Consider the following 17,383-nt stretch of genomic DNA (forward strand, 5'->3'; position numbering starts at 1 on the left):
AACCACAACAACAAAAACAAAAACAAAAAACACCCCAAAAGGTCAAACACAAGATGACAATTGATTTTGAAAAATTATTGAAAGGAAAATTAAAACAAAGAAAGAAAAAAAAAAAAAAAAAATATTTTAATACCAACGGGGACGTAGAATGTTTGGTCCAAGAGATCCTTTTCTTTTTACCGTGAAACCATGGTATCCGGATTTCTTAGTGAACTTCTTCATCTCATTACAGCACATATACATTTAGAGCGCAAATATGAAATGTCGTCTTAGTGTCATATCGTTGGATCACCCCCACGTCAAAAAAAGAAAAGAGATAGAAAAAAAAAGAAAAAAACCAAGGCACGAGACCAGTACAAGAACTATAAAAAAAAAAAATCCCCTACAGTACTTTCCCTTTTACTACGACGTATACTATCTCCTATGCACATTTTTCACACAAAAATTTCATCATCTTCTTTTATTTTTACGCTATTTATAGGGTTTGACAACCAGAACGAGTGTACCGCTGCTGTCGATCCCCCTTTCTTTCTTTTTTTTTCTTTTTTTTCTTTTTCATTTTGCTAACGGACTCATTCCCGTTTAATCTTTGCAACACGGAGGTGTGGAATAAGACCCTCGGCACCCAGGGAGTGTTTGTAGATGCCACCAAGAAACACTTCTGTGGCGTCTCTTCCAACGTACATGTCAAGAAGTTTTTTCCCGCCCGGGTGGGCTTCATACCAGACAATTCTCTCATCTCCGTGGGTGTAGCCTGGGCCTGTGGGAACTGATTTTTGGACATCAATCACACTATCTCCAATTACAATGAGCTTTCTGCCTTGCCTGACAAGATCCTCAATATCTTTCCACGTATATTCCTCAGAAATGGGAGGTTCGAGTTCTTTTAGCCGTTTTTCAAGTTTTGCGATTTCCACAAGATAATTCTTATGACGAAGTTGTTTCATGTTTCGTTCAATTATATCGTTTGGAGTACGTGTAAGATTTGAGGCTAGTCCCAAAGTTTCACAGGAACGAATAACCCATTTTGTTGGATCAAAATGGTACCACTTTACACCATTGCGATAATCTTGTGCAAATTCATGGTGAAAGTTGTGATAACCCTCTCCAAATGTTAGTAGTGCACATACCATAGAGTCATGAGATGAATGTCGATCAGAATAATTTTGTTTTCCACCAAATAAATTTGTGTGAGCCAAACTGTTTATAAAAAAGGTACAATGATGCACAAACACAATTTTTGCGAGAGAAGCATAGAAGTATCCTCCAAGCCAATCACCCCATCCGAGACCACATATTACGGTTGGAAGAATGATGCCAGACACCATGGCAATCTTGAAGAAGTGACGATGTTGAAACTGGATTATATTATTATACTTAAAATCACTGACATCAACCTTGCCAAGGAGAGCATAGTTTTGTTTCATTACCATCCACCCCATGTGCGAAAACAAAAAACCACGGGTAGCATCATAGGGGTCTTTAGGTGTATCAATATAACGATGATGAATGCGATGATTACGACCCCACCACTTTGCAGATCCTTCAAAAGCACCTGCACCTGCGAATGCACAAATCCACTGCAGTATTGGATGTCCAATATAGCTTCTGTGCGCAAAGAGACGGTGATATCCAACAGTGATACCAATCATGCCGTTGAAAATGTAGAAAAAGATACCCACTAATAGAGTATTTTGTAGAAGAGGTATACCTGCTGAAATAGCTGCAATAACCATAAGCGGAGGTACAAAGAGTACAGCAACGGCAACCCAGTTAATCTCATAGTTCCCTTTTGTCCATTCTGGTACCTCAGATGAAGTTTTTTTGTTTATGGCAAATTCCTGAGAATCACAACTTTTTAAAGTAGACATTTTATCTGTAACCTTTTTTTTTTCTTTTTTTTTTTGTTTCCAGACGATTTTTTCTAAGAGTAAAGAAGAAAGAGAAAGAAACAAGCAAAGAAAAAAAAAAAAAAATCAGTACAGTACCAGTATCTATATATAATAACTATTTTTTTATGCTAATTATAAGAAACTCCCAACAAACTTCTTTCTTTCTTTTTATTGTATATATATATATATATATATATATATATATATATATTTAGCTAGACGAAAGTAAACTTACACGTATTAATGAACCCAAATAAGAACCTTTTTATCCTTTGAACCGGTGGCTACACGTTGACCATCAGGACTCCAATCTGTGGAAAATATTTCATCACTGTGTCCCGAAAGATCTTCTACCAACTCACGCGACGATACAGACCACAATTTTAAAGTAGAATCTCGGCTTCCTGAGACCAAGAGACGAGAATCCAAACTCCAGCTCACATGATATACCGCGGCCACGTGACCTCTAAGTGTCGTAATAAACTTTCCATCAGAGGCATTCCATAACTTAACACTTTTATCAGCTGAACATGATGCAATCATGGTTCCATCAGGACTAAATTGAATATGGAAAATAGCACCTTGGTGACCAGTCATACGTCCTAATGGAGTGACCTGCTGCTGTGGGGACCATAAAAACATGGTATTGTCATCTGAGCAACTAACAAGTCGTTCATAACCCCCAAGACGTTTTACAACTTCTTGGTATCTCGTTTCTGCATATTGTTGCATCTCTCTGCGAGAGTCAAATTTTCTTTCTTCATGATCAAAAGCACCTGTTCTAATTACAAGATCGGTACTTAATGCAACAAAATTTACCCAATGAGCATGTCCGCGAAGAATACTACGTGGAGATCCATTTGAAGCGTCCCAAACAATTATACTACGATCTTGTGAAGATGAGTAGATAAGATCTTCACCACCCCATTTCACACATGTAACACATGCTTGATGTCCTGAAAGAGAAAATTGAAGACCATTAACGGTTTGCCAGACTTTAAGGCTTGCATCTTTACTAGCAGAAACAAACCTATTACATTCAATATTTTTATGCAACGGTTCCCATGAGACGTGAGAGAGATAGCTTGAATGTGCCTTGTATTTTTTTCCTTTAAAATTTCCATATGCTCCATCGTGTGTCCAAACAATAAGAGTACCATCCTTGCTACCGCTTACTAGATAATTCCCATCGGGGGACCAAGATAACACCTGTACCCAACTCGTGTGAGCTTTAAGCTCTTCTGTGGGAGTTAATGTGTTAACATCCCAGAGACGTATTTCTTTATCTCCACCACCAGTTGCCAGTACTTCACCATTGGGTGAAAAACTTACAACAAGCACCGCTTCGCTATGACCATCAAGTGTTCCAGCACATCTTGTTACAGGTCTCACACGAAATTTGGCTTGGGGTTTAAACTGAATATCCACAATTGTTTCTTCTGGCAATTCAAACATTAGTTTATCCACATCTTGAGATCGGACACGTCTACCTTCTTTTAACATTTTGTCAACAAAAGCCTCTCGCTGTTTCTTAAATAATGTCTCGCGAACGCTATCATTAACTTGTTCACCATCTATGAAAAATGCGTACGGATTAATTTGTGCATCCTCATCCAACATAGAGGAGAGTAATTCATCCAACTGCCTTGGTGTCGCAGAAACAGGGAGAAGAATTTGTGCTCCAGCCCAATTGCCATTTTCATCGACAAGACGTACCATAACCATTTCTTTCTTTTCCTCAACGTCATCGATAGCATCGGCACTTGTCACGACCACGTCGCGTCGCTGCTTCTTCCGCACTGGCATCGTTCTTTTTGGATCAATAAAAGAAAAAAAAAAAGAAAAGAAAAAAAAAAGAACAAAGAAAAAGAAGTAATTTTTTATACTCTTTATAATAAATATTTACTTACTTAATAATCTCTCCCTCCTTTCCAGATATAAATACACATTTTTTGTATTTATTTTACGAAAATAAACGACGAGTCTTCACTGACCCTAGTAAGTGGGATAAGAGAATACACACCTTTACTTCACCAAATCAAAAAGAGCCCTGACAACACTTTTACGAGATTGGTAATATTCCTTCCAAAAGGATCGCGTAGTTTTGCCCTTCCAAATGAGACACAATTGAAATATAAGTAGAGAAAAACTCACTATAGCAACAAATACAACCACAAGTAGTCCTACTAAGGTAGGAATATTTCCCTCCCTGTAGGCCCAATTGCCCCGCATAAAAAGCAGAAACAACATATTCAAGAAAGAAATACCCAAAAGACACAAAAATATTCTTCGGTTACTGGACCCTATACAATTTCCGATAAGCATGCAATGATGATCCATACCGTCTACGTGTGCATCACATCTACGACAAAAAGAACTTCTTGATGTTTTTTCCTTGACATGTGGGTTGCTTAATGCGCAACAAAAATAAAGAACAGCGTGGGTTAACCACAAAGAGAGGTAAAACATCTCATCCAAAGAGCATTTAAAGAGTAAATTCCATGAGAAGTCTTCCTTTCTCCAAATTAACCTATCAAACCAACGCCAAACACAAACCGGAAGATTGCAACAATCCATGTCTTTTAGACGTGACTGAAACATGTAAGTGTAATACTGCCAAATAAACGAGAAAATTATAAGAACCATAAACAATCTTTCATTGCCTCGACGATTCTTCTTTGTAGTGTCAGCGAATTGGGAGTGGGCTAAAACTTCGCTTAGAAAACAGCTCCCAATAACAAAATTTAAAATCATCGCAAAAGCAGGCATCGCTATAGCCAAATAAACTGTGCCCCATGAAAAAATAACCTCCGAAAGAACCTCCATTCTTCGAGATCTATCTAAAAGGACCCATAAAAGAAGAAAAAAAAAAAAGAAAGGGAGGGTGGGTGGAAGAATTCAATCATTTTCTCTTTAAAAAACATAATTGTTTTTTTTTTTCTTTCATTTTCACGGTTTTTCAAGTCGGTTCAGCATCTTTTTAAACAAATATATGTATGTATATATGGGTGTGTGTTGGAGGGAGATGTCTTGTTACCAAGACTATTCTCTGGGTCGCTTCTTATGTTCTGGCTCTTTTACCGCATGTATACAAACGCTCTCCTCATTGGTGGCTGTGGTATCTTTACTATTACTAGTAGTAGTAGTAGTAGTAGTAGTAGTAGTGGCAGCAGTGGTAGTAGTAATACTATCGAACGCACCTCCTGTCATTGAAAAAGCCAAACTCTTCGAAGGTTTGAGAAATCCCTTGCGACCCAGTGTTTCCTTGGAGAAGAGAGTGGTACCGAGGTCACGTTCATGTTCCCATGGTTGTGCCATCTCTTTAAAAAATCCACGTGCAACGGCAATTGCAGCATCAACACTAAGGTTAGTATTTTCCTTTAGACATTGTTGAATCCATATTGGTAATTTTTTTCGTTTGTCATTCAAAGCAAATCTTCTGTCTACAAGCAACATCATTCCATAATCTGTTTTATTTCGCAGCACACGTCCAATGCACTGAGAAGCCTGTCTCATGGCATCAAAGTTCCTATATTCATTTCCAGGAATAGCTAAACAAGTCTCCATCCAATGAATCCTTTGCCTCAAAGGTTCATCATTTGGTGGTAAAAAAGGAACACCAAACATCACAACAGCTCTTCCATAATGACGGTCAAAGTCAATTCCTTCCGCAATTTTCCCTCGGGCAATAGCCATAAAGACAGCTCCTCGTCCAATATCACACGCTCGTCTGTAATTAGCCAAAGCAACTGAAGTTTCCTCTACAGACTGAGTTTCGACAAAAATCAGTTTATACTGTGCCAATTCCTTTAAAAATCCAGACTTATGCCACCCTAACAGTACTTCTCCCATATATTGGTATCCAGTAAAAAAACAAACAATACCATCAGGTACAGTTTTTGCAAGACCACGCAAAAGATCTTCATATGCAGATGAAACAATTTCTTGTGCAACAGGGTTCATACGCACACTGAAGCTACTTGTAACTTCTTCTGTTATTATATTAACACTCTCAGTACTTCTCGTTACAATAACTGGAGCAATACACTTTCTACTAAGAGTCATTTGAAAGGATTTTGCTATCACCGGTGTAAAACCAAGCATCTTTGGATAAATATCTAATGGTGAAAGTGTACCAGATGTCAAGATCACACTTTTATACTTTGAAAAAGCCTCACGTAAGGCCAATGAAGCATCTACACAAACAAGACGAATAACAGGATCAGGTACTGTAGGTCTGGTTGGATCATGAGCTTCACAAACAACAACAAATCCAGGTTTTTCGTACCGATCATCAGTATAATAAGTAGAAAGAATCATATACATTTGTGCAATCAAGGCTACGTTTCGAAATTTATGTGAATTAGTTATTTGAAGGGTATTCATTAAAACTTTCAGACGTTCCGTTAAGTATCTTAAATGACGAATATCCACAGCACACTCATCCCTTACTTTTGTCAAAAATGTCAATGGATCGGATACATATGTGCGTGAAATTCTACTCACTACACGGTGAGTAAAATCAACAAGTCGTTGAATAAATGTTAAAAAATGATTTGCCTGTCTTAAACTTCCAGGAATAGATTCCTCAGCAATATCTAGAGGAATATTGGGTACATGAACAGATCCCCTAACATTATCCATAGAACGTGCTAACTCTGCCATAGCTAAACCATTAACTAACCTCTCATATTCATCTTGAAGTTGTTGACGATTTGTAGCTTTCATATGATTAACAGCGGCATTTAATTGTTTAACATTTTCTTTGGCCTGAATTGCATCATATTTTGTTACGATAAGAGACATTGCTTCAATACACACATCATCAACGTTGTGACCCTCATCCATCACTACAATTGTATTTTCATTTAAGTATTCCTTGGTTACTTCAGCAACAATAGGATCAACTATGTAAAGGAAAGAATGAACCACTATATCTGCAACACGTAATGCTTTTCTAACTAAATAGTACGGACACAACTGATGTTCTTCTCCGAAACTTTTCAAATCATCAACAGAGTAAGCTCCGGGTGGTAAATCAAAAGCTGCATTTTCAAGATTATCAAAGTAGACACATCGTCTCTCCTTTTGCCATGGTGCAGTGAGGTTACGGCAACCTGCATCCACTTCTTCTGGATACCGTTGAGATGCAACACTAGTTTCAATACAGAGATTTTTCTTAGCAGTTAGACAGAGTCCACGCAATGGCCTCTTAGATATTACTTCAGAATCCCATAATTTCAGCAATTTACGTAGTTCACCGAGAGTCTTTGTCATTTCCTCAACTGTTCGAGTACAATAAACAACTTTACGTTTTTCATCAGCATGATGATGAAGATATCCTATAAGTAAAGATAGTAAAGTTGTCGTTTTCCCAGTTCCTGATGGCATCTCAAGAACCATGTGTCCCCCTTGATCTAATCCCTTCTTTAACTCGGTCATATACTCAAGCTGTTCAGGATATATGTACTCATATGGAAATAGAACTGCAACATCCTCTATAAAAAACTTCATTTTTAACCTAAGTCATCATTAATACAAGAAAAAAATAAATAAAATAAAAAAAAAATATATATATATATATATATATATATATATATCAAGCAGTATACCTGTATACGTCAGATGATTTTTGATCCCGTTCAATATATTCTTTTCTTATCAATTCTTCAATTCGTTGCTTAATCATTTTGGGATCAGCCAAAAACAAGGGTGAAAGTTTCTGATGACACTCCTCCAAAAGACTTGAATGACTCATGACACGACGGCTCTTCATAATACGAACCAAACATGCATCTATAGCTGGTTTCCTGTCTTCATCAACTTCTTTGGCTATCGTCTCCCCATGAGAAATACCAATACGATGAGAAATTACTGTTGGTACTCGGACTTTTTTCCATTTACTTGAGAATTCTTCATTAATTGAAAATATATCATTAGGTAGAAAATTAGGAGAATCAACCTCCTTACATAGTATTGAACACTTCAACAAAGGAAGAAATACTGGTTTTAAATCTTCCATGGACATTCCAAAAAGGTTCATTGCATCATTTGGGGTTAATCTCTTCACAGAATTAAATGCAAGAAGTAACCAACATTGAGGTCCTGTCAACAAAAGGGTCTTTGTACCCTTTTTAAAAACTGCATTTACATCTCCACTGCTATTAGAATAAGACCATGTAAGTACTCGTCCTGTCGTACCTTCAAGATAGACTGTTTGAAACGCCTGCAAGGCTTCTTTTATCATAGAAGGAGGCGTAAAAAATTCACTTTGAATTCGTGTAGGCCAAATTCCTTTTTTCAAAACAAGGACATTAAATGCAAATTTTGGTTTTTTACCAATGGCCTCAAGTTTTTCTTCTGCATTAAAACCCTCAGCTACATCTAAATCATGAAGCATACCTTCAAGATAACTTGTACTCGATACACCACAACGTTGACTAACACGTTGAACAAAAGATCGTTCAGAAACTTCATCAATTTTTTTACGTGGAAACAAAATTCTCTGAGATAGTAAATCACGTGAATGAGCAAGAAATGTATCTCGATCAGTTACATAAGTGAGAGCTGCAACGACTCGCTCTAATTCTTCTTCATCTGTAGAACTTCCATTACCTTGAAGAATAGCATCAGCGTAATAGGCTAAAAGTTCACTAAATGGAACACACCGATGGGATCTTTTGGATGCACATACTCCACCACTATATACTTTTTCAAGACCCTCTCTTATAGCTTTAAGCATCATAACATGGCTGTTAAAACATTTAGCAAGAAGTCGGAGAAAATCATCTTGCAACCTCATCATATCTGAAACACAAGATTTAAAGTCTATTTCCTTTTCTTCACTATAAGGTTGCAGTAATCGTTCTTCACCTTCAGTAATAATTTCATCTCTCATAAGACTAGATAGTATTAAAACACATTTAGTGCGTCGAGAAAGCAAATTATAGTATGATTTTAAAAGTTCTTCTTCACGATTTTTTAATGCAGCCATAAAACCATCGTTTGATTGAAGTAATTTCTCTATTGTTACTGGAGATTCCAATAGAACTTCTTCCAAGTGTAACATGATAGTTTGTCTATCTTCTGAAGAAAAATAACTTGCACATCTAGCCTTTTCTTCGCTATGAACCTGTTCTAGTTTTCGTAAATATTCAGAAGGTGTACATAATTTACTCCATTCAGAAAGTAGATTATCGTAATGATTTTTAGTTAACTCCAAAAAAGGGCTCAGAAACTGTTCAGTATATATTTCTTCCCTTTTTTCAATACTAACAGATGAAAGTAACTCAATGGCACTTCGAATTTGATCACGATTAACTCCTTCACCATTTCTTTCCGCTGAAAGAAGTTCTTGAGTTACACGACTAATTGTTTGTGTATTTTTTTTTAGAATTTGTTCAAGAAATATACTCAGAGCTACTTGTTGAAGAGATGGTTTAGAACAATTAACAATATAAAACCTAGAGAGATATGCAAAAGTCCTCATGTTCCATTTCATTAAAACCTTGTAATGTTCCCAGACCTTTAAAACTTTGGTAAATAATTGCATTTCTGATGGGGCTCGCAAATCGCGATACTTTAGAAGATAACGTGTAAGCATCTCTTGAAAGTCCATATACAGAAGCTCATCCACGTAGTAACCAGCAAAGTCAGAGGTAGATTTGAGGTTCGTGGTTCGTGTCGCTGCCGTATAAACAGTACTGTAGTGATTCATACGTCTTGCAAAACCTGTATTAGATTTGAACTCACTTTCAGTTAATTCTGCTATAGCCTCAAAATCGGCCTTCATTCTACGAATAGCCTCTCTGTCTTCCTCTAACATCTTGCCAGCCTGGTTCACAAAACGCACACACACACACACAGAAAAAAAAAAAAAATGAGACAAAAAAAAAAAAAAAAACAACCGAAAAAAATAAACCTGCTATCAGGATTTGGCTATAGAAATTTAGTGTCAAGAAAAGACTATAGTCAATAATAATAATAATAATACCAAGAAAAAAAAAAAGAAAAAAGATTAAGAAGGTTTATCAAGAGAGGGAATCCAGTGCACTCTTTATACTCCTTATTTCGCTCTGTGATTCTGTAGACAACGCGTTTACCTGTGAATTAAGAAATTCAACGGATTTCTCCATATCATCAAGGAGTTTTGCAATTTCTTCGGCATGTTTCATGGTACTTACTCTGCACTGTGGCAGAACCCTAGCATTCAATAACCCGGTATACATGTTGGCTATAGATTCAGCCACAGTAACTATATTATGGTATGTCTTTATGCCACTGATACGTCTAACTGCCTTATGAATTGTTTCCTTTTCCAAAAAGGAATTATCATTAGTTAAATGATAAAAGTGTCGACTGACTTCATTCAAACGATCCTCTAGTGAGTGTAAAACTTCTCCTGTGTTAAACATAGTCTCTGGTGAATCCCCAAGTTCTTTACTTAATAGCCATTGGCTTATTTCTGAGAGACACCAAGAAACATCCTCTGTCACAGAATTTAATTCTTTTTCCATTAGGAAAAGTTCTTTACAACTCCTTTTTTTTCTAACTGAATTTTGATCTAATAAAGGAACTCTGACAGGAGAAAGTGTTGCATTTGCCAGACGAAAAGTAGAAGCGGGATTTATCTTTCCCTCCAGTGACACTATCCTAACATCAGATATACCACCTGTTCCACATCCCTCAGCTTCAAAAGAAGAGACTCTGGGAGCCTCTACTTTGGGGATAGGCTCAATTCTGTTTTCATAGACCTCAAAAAACGGCATTCATACCTGGTAGTATTAGTAATAGTATTAGTAACAGAAGAAGCAGAAGAAGTAAAAAGAGAATAAAATATGTACCAGGGACCATAAGTGCTTTTTTTTTTTTTTTTCATCGGTACTATAATACAGAAATAATCCGAAAGAGTAGGAAAAAAAAAAACAATATATATGATTTGGTGTACATATTCCATTTTCAGCAGAGCTCACTTGGCGTTAATTGACCATTTGTAACCTTGGAGTTTGTGTCCCCCACTATATCAGCAAATTCCTTCTCCATCTCACTAATTCGAGCTACAAGAGAATCATACTCTTTCTTCATTGTACTGATAGCCTCTTCATACTCGACTTCCGTACTTTTAAGTTCATCAGCAAGTCTGAGTTTTTCTTCTTCAAGTAGGTTTAAGGCAGTATCTAGCCGAATACACGCCAGTACTTTGATACTTTCTTCACTTTTGTACTGACGCGCAAAATCCGTCAAGACATCTACTCTATTCATAGTAGCAGTATTTAGATCATCCTCACACTTTCCACATGAACTCCATAGTCCATCTCGATCACGTTTTAAAGATGCTATCTCTTCAAGACGACTAGAATGTTGTGCCTTTAAGGCAGACAAACGCAAACTCATCTTCACAATTTCGTCATTGAGTTGTTGCTCCTCATCTAATAACTCCCTTTCACTCTTAGAAGTTTTGCTTTCTTTTGGTGGCATTTATCTACACTTAATGAATTACGAAAAAAAACCTATACCCCCATACCGTAAAAATAAAGGGCCAAAAATACAAAAAAAAAGAAAAAAAAAAAGAACGACACTAAGCAAGAGAACCAGTTCCACCAATGCATTACACACCCAATAACACACACACCCGCTCTCTTTCTCTCTCTCTCTTTATATATATATATATATATATATATATATAGATAGATATATAAAGAAAGAGATAACATATCAGCAGTGGGATCACACATATTCTCACCAAAAAAAAAAAAAAAAAATGGAGTTAAGATTGAGTAATAAACCACTTCCCAGCGCAAGCAGGGTCTATTTTTGACGCCTTTTGAATAAATGGGTGTTGTAGCAACTCTGTTGCCGTCGGTCGCGAATCAGCTGGACGAAGGCATTGATCGATAAAATCAATAAGTTCAGGACTGTGCTCACGACCATCGGCAGACCAATCAATTTTTGCAGATCTTGTAGCAATAGCCTGCAAAAGATCAAATAGATTGTTTTTCATCGAATTGAAGGGATACCTTCCCAATGCACATTCTGCTATCGTTAAACCAACACTCCAAATATCACTGCTGAATGAATACGGCTGTCCATTTATTCGCTCAGGACTCATATACACAACAGATCCCTGAGCTGACAATGTTTCTACATCACCACCAGAAAATCTTTTGGCTACTCCAAAATCCGCTATTTTAACTTCTCCCTCAGAATTTGCAAGAACATTAGCGGGTTTTATATCACGGTGAAGCATTTTTGAAGCATGAAGGTGTTCTAAACCCTGGAGAAGCTCTCTTGCTACATACGCCAGCATTTCCTCATTGAATTTTCGGGAGTGCCGCTTAAGGACATCTACCATGCTCCCAGCATCCATGTACTCTAGCACAATACAAAGTCTCCCATCAGTAAAAAAAGCCTCATAAGAGGAAACAAGATTCTTATGCATTAAGGCTTTCACTTGCCGTAACTCAGATTCAAGTGCCTGACGCATGTCATCTGTATCACCCTCCAATTGAATATATTTAAGTGCATATTTCTTTCCTGATGGAAGATGTCGAACAAGTTTCACTTTTCCCTGAGATCCCTTTCCAAGTTCATCACAAATGCGTAAATCTTCAAATCTTATCTTATCCATAAGTATATTATTTGCATCACTATTTTCTTCTGCTGCTTGAGCCCGAACTGTTGGTCCAGACGCGATACCACTTTCCTTCACGCGCATCTCAAGACCACCATCTCCCTTTACAACTAATGTCAAGGTGTCTGTTATCGATACAGCCTTTTCCTCAGGAGCTAAATGAAGATGCTCCAGTTTAGGCCTTTTGGGAGGCATATCTACCTATCAGACCACAACGGCAAAATACTATAATTCCCACAAAACAGTAAATAAATAATATGAAAGAAAGAAGGAAATAATAATAATAATAATAATAATAATAATAATAATAATAATAATAATAATAATAATAAAATAGCAAAATCCACCAAAAAAATATATATTTCGTTTCAGATTAAAAAATTTTCTCAGAAGAAAAGGAAAAAAAAAGAAAAAATCCATTCAGTTTTACATTCAAAACAACTCTATAAAGAAGAAAAAAAATGGAAGGAAAAAAAAAAGAAATATATATCTTCAAACAACATTTACATTTTTTTTTTTGTCATTATACATGGACAAATCCCCATGTACATACAATCTTCAGCAGCTATTTGTTTCCCCTCTTCTTCCATTGGCATCATATTACCTTAATACTCTTCATACGTCCTCCTCTGATTCACTATCGGGTTCATTATCTTCATCTCCTTCCTCTTCTGAGACTACTGAAGAACGATATTCAAACTCAAGATTGGTTCCATTCTTGCTTTTTGATTTACGTAATATATCGGCATGTTTACGCAAGAGAATAGCCGCAAAAGTCCAAGAAAAGAAACAACTTGTTGGGTAAGAACCTTTCTCAAAAACATCCTTGACACCATAACCCTTCAACATTTTTCCTCCTCTAACAAAAAAAGCTTTTTTTCTTTTCTTTGGATCTGTGGGATCAAAATCTGACATCTTTGCAAGAAGTTTATTTGTTATTTTCTCCCTTGCATCTTCCCATTTTGCAACTTTTTGGGGTTTTGATCCCAATGCAATAATGAGTGTAGCTTGTACAACCAATGGAATAATAGGGGGTGGATGTAAATAATTTCCCAATTCCGACAATTGACTTGGAGTAATATTATTAAGAGTATTAAGTGTATGGCTCCAAAGAGACTTCAAAAAAGTAATCGATGAGGAACTTAAACCCTCAATATCATCCTCAATTTTTAAACGTTTTCCCAGAGATGAATCATTTGTATGGTTTAAAAGAAGATTTGAAAGCATTTCAAGAGCAGTTTTAAAAATTTCCTTTTCAGAATCAGTAAATTTCTTATCTGTTCCGAGATAATCCATAAAAACTACACCAAGTGAAACGCATTCTTTATTATCATTCTTACCAGTTAACGTTCCTAAAAGTAAACTTCCTGTTTTTTGTTCCTCTGAAAAGATTTTAACTTTTTGATTTTCAAATGGAATACAAGAGTTATCACTAATATCATCAATACAAAAAACCATACAATTTCCATCTTGTGATGCTGCCTCACATGCTTTAAAGCTAATACCAACACCATTTTTTTCTTCAATAAGAGAATGTTTCTTTCCAATCATAAAATTATGCGATGGAGAAGCTGCCACATATATTAGTTCATCATTTTCTTGATCTCGTAAAGATACATAACAATCATTACAACCTGTAACAGTAGTAAGCCACTCAACACACTGCTGACATAATTGAATCTTTTTTTCTTTTTCAAGATACAAATTAATTAAATTACTGAGTTCCCATACAACTTTTGCAGCTTCTTTTACTTCATTGGGTTGAAAACTTTCAGATCCATTACGGGACACTGCAAAAACATAAGGTGCATAATTAAACCCAGAGACTAATAATGGTAAGAAAACAATAGATTCGTCATTTTTTGAAGCAGATGAATCAAATAAAAAACATTTATCATTTGTACGACTATTTAAAACATATTCTACCCTTGAAGAATAATAATTCTCTAAAGAAAATACTTTAGTTCCATGAAGTTTTTCTGAAGAAATCGATATAGCAGTCTTTTCGTTGATTGTTTTTCCCAAAAGTCGATGAGATTCATTATTATTTGTTTCTCCAAAAAGTGAACCATTTTCACATATTACAGTTGATTTCATTTCTATCTTATCAATACTCATAACATAAGAACAATCACCTGCATCAGACAAAATAGAAGATGCGTTTTTGATAAGAGAAATAACATCATCACCTTTAGGTTGAGAATAAACTATACATTTTCGATCAGAATAAGTTGGAATAACATTTTCAGAAACTGGTAGTGTGGGTTCAATAGTTGTTGCCACAACATCTGAAGCGGTAAGTTTTGGAGGAGATTCTTCTGTTGCTACAATAAAATCTACAACACTCTGACGCTGCCTTATTTTCTCCCTTTCAGATCTTGCCTTTGCACGACGTTCCTCGTCACGTTTCTTCCTTTCAAGAATTTTAGCTTGTTCCATAGCTTCTTTTCGAAGTCTTTCAGCTTCTTCCAATTCTTTTTGTCGCAATTCTTCTTTTCGTTTTTCTTCTTCAAGTAGTCGTCGTTGTTCTTCGGCAATTCTCTGTCGCTCTTCCTCTTCCTTTAACAATCTATCTTGAAGTCTTGTTAAATACATAATTCTATTACATTCTCCAATCAAAGCAATCCCAAAACAAATTCCATCCTCCGCTTCTTCAATAAAAACCCTTAACATATTTTCTGCCATGGAAATAATATTTTGTTCTCCAATAAACTTTTGCTGTTGAAAAAGATCAAAATCAACGTACAAATTATGACGACATGGTATTCTATCAGCAAAAGAACGTTCTTCAAAAGCCATAAGTTTTTCAACCGTTTTTAACGACCTTTCTTTTTTTCTCCCCATTTCTCTTTCTTTTGCGGCACTCTCCAACTTCCATTCATAGTCTGCTTTTTCTAAAACAGAACGTTGTTCATCCCTTGCTATTTCCTCATCGTCCCAGGTACGAGTGATCCACTTGACGTGCTCATCTTCTAACTCTTTTAATCGTCCTTTTCGCAATGCATATGATTCCCATGTTTCATTCAGAAGTACCTGACGGTCGTACACAGCCTCCCTGTAAGTCAATTCTTCAAGAGTAGATGAGGGTAGGCGGTACACGTACTCAAACGGTCTTGCCTTGTCCATGATTTCTTGATTTCACTAAGAATAGGGAGAACGTATATATATATATATATATATATATATATATATATATATACAATCTACAAAAAAAACCCTTATGTTGTGAATAAAAATAAAAAATAATAATGTGATAACATTAACAATAATAAAATAATAAAATAATAATAATAATAATAATCAATAAATAAATAAACAAATAATAATAATAATAATAATAATAATAATAATAATAATAATAATAAATAATAATAATAATAATAATAATAACAATAAATAAATAAATAAATAAATAAATAATACAAAAAAACCACACAAACCTTTTTTTATATTGAATTCAAAGAGATTAATGAAAAAAAACAAATAGATTTTTTTTCCTTTTAAAAAAAAACAAGACAAATAAAGTTATATCAAAACACACACGTAGTAGAAAAAAAAGGGCGGCCGGCACATTGCAAACATCAGAAAAAATAGAATCACAAAAAGTTCACGTTTTTTTTCTGTTAAAAAAAAAAAAAATAAACGTTAGTAAATTAAAAAAAAAAAAAGACGTTGACAACAACATTACATTCAAAACAATTCAGCAAACAAAACATTCCACGAAAAATAAAAAGAAACCAAACACGAACACAGGAAAAATATAAATAAAAAATGGCAACGATAACATCCACGAACGAAACACATGCGTTTCCCACACGGCCGCGCCACAAGAAAACAAAAATAAATCCCAACAGGGGTCGGGAAACAGGAAAAAAAAAAAATAATAATAATATCAATGACGTCCGTCACCCCGCCCCATTCATCTCATTTGCCCCCACAAGGGCCTACCACGCACCAGATCCCGAAGACAACCTCGGCAAAGACAGGGCCGGAGACGCGCCGCCCGACCGGCCGTTCGTTTCCCTGAAGGCGCTGCGGTGCGACATTGGCGTTCCTCCCGCGGGCGCGGCCGGGAAAGTTCCGCCGCTTCCCCCAGCCAAATGGGCAACGCAAACCGCCCGAGATTACCGGCGGCGGCGAGAGGGGCTCCGGAAAATCGAGCCGCCGCCGCCCTCCCAAACGCCGAGTTTCACCGACCCACGGCCGGCGGGCCGACAACCACCCTTCTCACCCCAACGCCCGCCCGCCGCGGAAATCCCAGCACCAGCCGGGAGATTTCTGAAGAGAAAGATTCCCCCCACACCCTTCGGGGCGAGGATGCGCCGCCTCACGCAGTGACATCGGAGTCCAATGCGCCGCCCAAGAATGGGGACCACGGTTCTTCTTCAGAGGGTGCTGCAGCAGGAAATGGGAAGAGTGAAACTTTATCTTTACGCAAGGATACCCTCCGGTAACACAATAAAAAAGACATCGAAGACGTATGGACACGTTCAGTCATCTACAATGGATGACTACAAACATTCTTCTACTTTGTCAGATGGCAGAAGTGGTAAGAGTGAAGTATCTCTCTCCAGTCTGAGGTCTACAACTGCGAATGATATCACCCACAACAATGCTTTAACTGACCTTGATGTTTCTAGCCATAACGAAGTGTCTTCCCCAAAGCGAAGGAAGGCCAGGGACCTCACCAATACCTATACTGGATTTATGGGAGATATCTGGTCTCACGCTGAGGGCAACCCTGATGATACTATGTTTCTTTCTATTCAGATGCCGTTTCTTCTTATACCTGGCATTTCCATAATGGTATTTCCCTGAGCCGGATACAAAGCATGCTCTGTATCTGTTTTTTTTTTTTTTT

At 36.6% G+C, this 17,383-nt stretch overlaps 11 protein-coding genes across 11 annotated transcripts; 2 read left to right on the forward strand and 9 right to left on the reverse strand.

Annotated features, from left to right (window-relative positions):
- Nucleotides 1-572: 572 nt before the first annotated feature.
- On the reverse strand, nt 573-1,871 carry TM35_000153060 (putative fatty acid desaturase; the record flags this gene model as incomplete). Its single annotated transcript, XM_029025958.1, has 1 exon — nt 573-1,871. The coding sequence occupies one exon, from the start codon at nt 1,869-1,871 to the stop codon at nt 573-575; it is 1,299 nt and encodes a 432-aa protein (XP_028882941.1).
- Nucleotides 1,872-2,132: 261 nt separating this feature from the next.
- Nucleotides 2,133-3,698, reverse strand: TM35_000153070 (notchless; the record flags this gene model as incomplete). The annotated part of the gene is made up of 1 exon (XM_029025959.1): nt 2,133-3,698. One exon carries the CDS (start codon nt 3,696-3,698, stop codon nt 2,133-2,135), a length of 1,566 nt encoding a protein of 521 aa, XP_028882942.1.
- A 219-nt stretch (nt 3,699-3,917) lies between these two features.
- TM35_000153080 (putative zinc-finger multi-pass transmembrane protein) lies at nt 3,918-4,718 on the reverse strand (the record flags this gene model as incomplete). The annotated part of the gene is made up of 1 exon (XM_029025960.1): nt 3,918-4,718. The coding sequence occupies one exon, from the start codon at nt 4,716-4,718 to the stop codon at nt 3,918-3,920; it is 801 nt and encodes a 266-aa protein (XP_028882943.1).
- Nucleotides 4,719-4,934: 216 nt separating this feature from the next.
- Nucleotides 4,935-7,406, reverse strand: TM35_000153090 (DNA repair helicase, TFIIH complex, XPD subunit; the record flags this gene model as incomplete). The annotated part of the gene is made up of 1 exon (XM_029025961.1): nt 4,935-7,406. One exon carries the CDS (start codon nt 7,404-7,406, stop codon nt 4,935-4,937), a length of 2,472 nt encoding a protein of 823 aa, XP_028882944.1.
- An 85-nt stretch (nt 7,407-7,491) lies between these two features.
- TM35_000153100 (cullin) lies at nt 7,492-9,717 on the reverse strand (the record flags this gene model as incomplete). The annotated part of the gene is made up of 1 exon (XM_029025962.1): nt 7,492-9,717. One exon carries the CDS (start codon nt 9,715-9,717, stop codon nt 7,492-7,494), a length of 2,226 nt encoding a protein of 741 aa, XP_028882945.1.
- Nucleotides 9,718-9,922: 205 nt separating this feature from the next.
- TM35_000153110 (uncharacterized protein) lies at nt 9,923-10,660 on the reverse strand (the record flags this gene model as incomplete). The annotated part of the gene is made up of 1 exon (XM_029025963.1): nt 9,923-10,660. The coding sequence occupies one exon, from the start codon at nt 10,658-10,660 to the stop codon at nt 9,923-9,925; it is 738 nt and encodes a 245-aa protein (XP_028882946.1).
- A 190-nt stretch (nt 10,661-10,850) lies between these two features.
- On the reverse strand, nt 10,851-11,369 carry TM35_000153120 (uncharacterized protein; the record flags this gene model as incomplete). Its single annotated transcript, XM_029025964.1, has 1 exon — nt 10,851-11,369. The coding sequence occupies one exon, from the start codon at nt 11,367-11,369 to the stop codon at nt 10,851-10,853; it is 519 nt and encodes a 172-aa protein (XP_028882947.1).
- A 289-nt stretch (nt 11,370-11,658) lies between these two features.
- On the reverse strand, nt 11,659-12,717 carry TM35_000153130 (protein kinase; the record flags this gene model as incomplete). The annotated part of the gene is made up of 1 exon (XM_029025965.1): nt 11,659-12,717. One exon carries the CDS (start codon nt 12,715-12,717, stop codon nt 11,659-11,661), a length of 1,059 nt encoding a protein of 352 aa, XP_028882948.1.
- A 420-nt stretch (nt 12,718-13,137) lies between these two features.
- TM35_000153140 (uncharacterized protein) lies at nt 13,138-15,648 on the reverse strand (the record flags this gene model as incomplete). Its single annotated transcript, XM_029025966.1, has 1 exon — nt 13,138-15,648. One exon carries the CDS (start codon nt 15,646-15,648, stop codon nt 13,138-13,140), a length of 2,511 nt encoding a protein of 836 aa, XP_028882949.1.
- Nucleotides 15,649-16,622: 974 nt separating this feature from the next.
- Nucleotides 16,623-16,976, forward strand: TM35_000153150 (uncharacterized protein; the record flags this gene model as incomplete). Its single annotated transcript, XM_029025967.1, has 1 exon — nt 16,623-16,976. The coding sequence occupies one exon, from the start codon at nt 16,623-16,625 to the stop codon at nt 16,974-16,976; it is 354 nt and encodes a 117-aa protein (XP_028882950.1).
- A 49-nt stretch (nt 16,977-17,025) lies between these two features.
- TM35_000153160 (uncharacterized protein) lies at nt 17,026-17,340 on the forward strand (the record flags this gene model as incomplete). The annotated part of the gene is made up of 1 exon (XM_029025968.1): nt 17,026-17,340. One exon carries the CDS (start codon nt 17,026-17,028, stop codon nt 17,338-17,340), a length of 315 nt encoding a protein of 104 aa, XP_028882951.1.
- Between the last annotated feature and the right edge of the window lie 43 nt (nt 17,341-17,383).

This window comes from Trypanosoma theileri (assembly GCF_002087225.1).
Source record: "Trypanosoma theileri isolate Edinburgh chromosome Unknown TM35_Tth_15_V1, whole genome shotgun sequence".
NCBI lineage: Eukaryota > Euglenozoa > Kinetoplastea > Trypanosomatida > Trypanosomatidae > Trypanosoma > Trypanosoma theileri.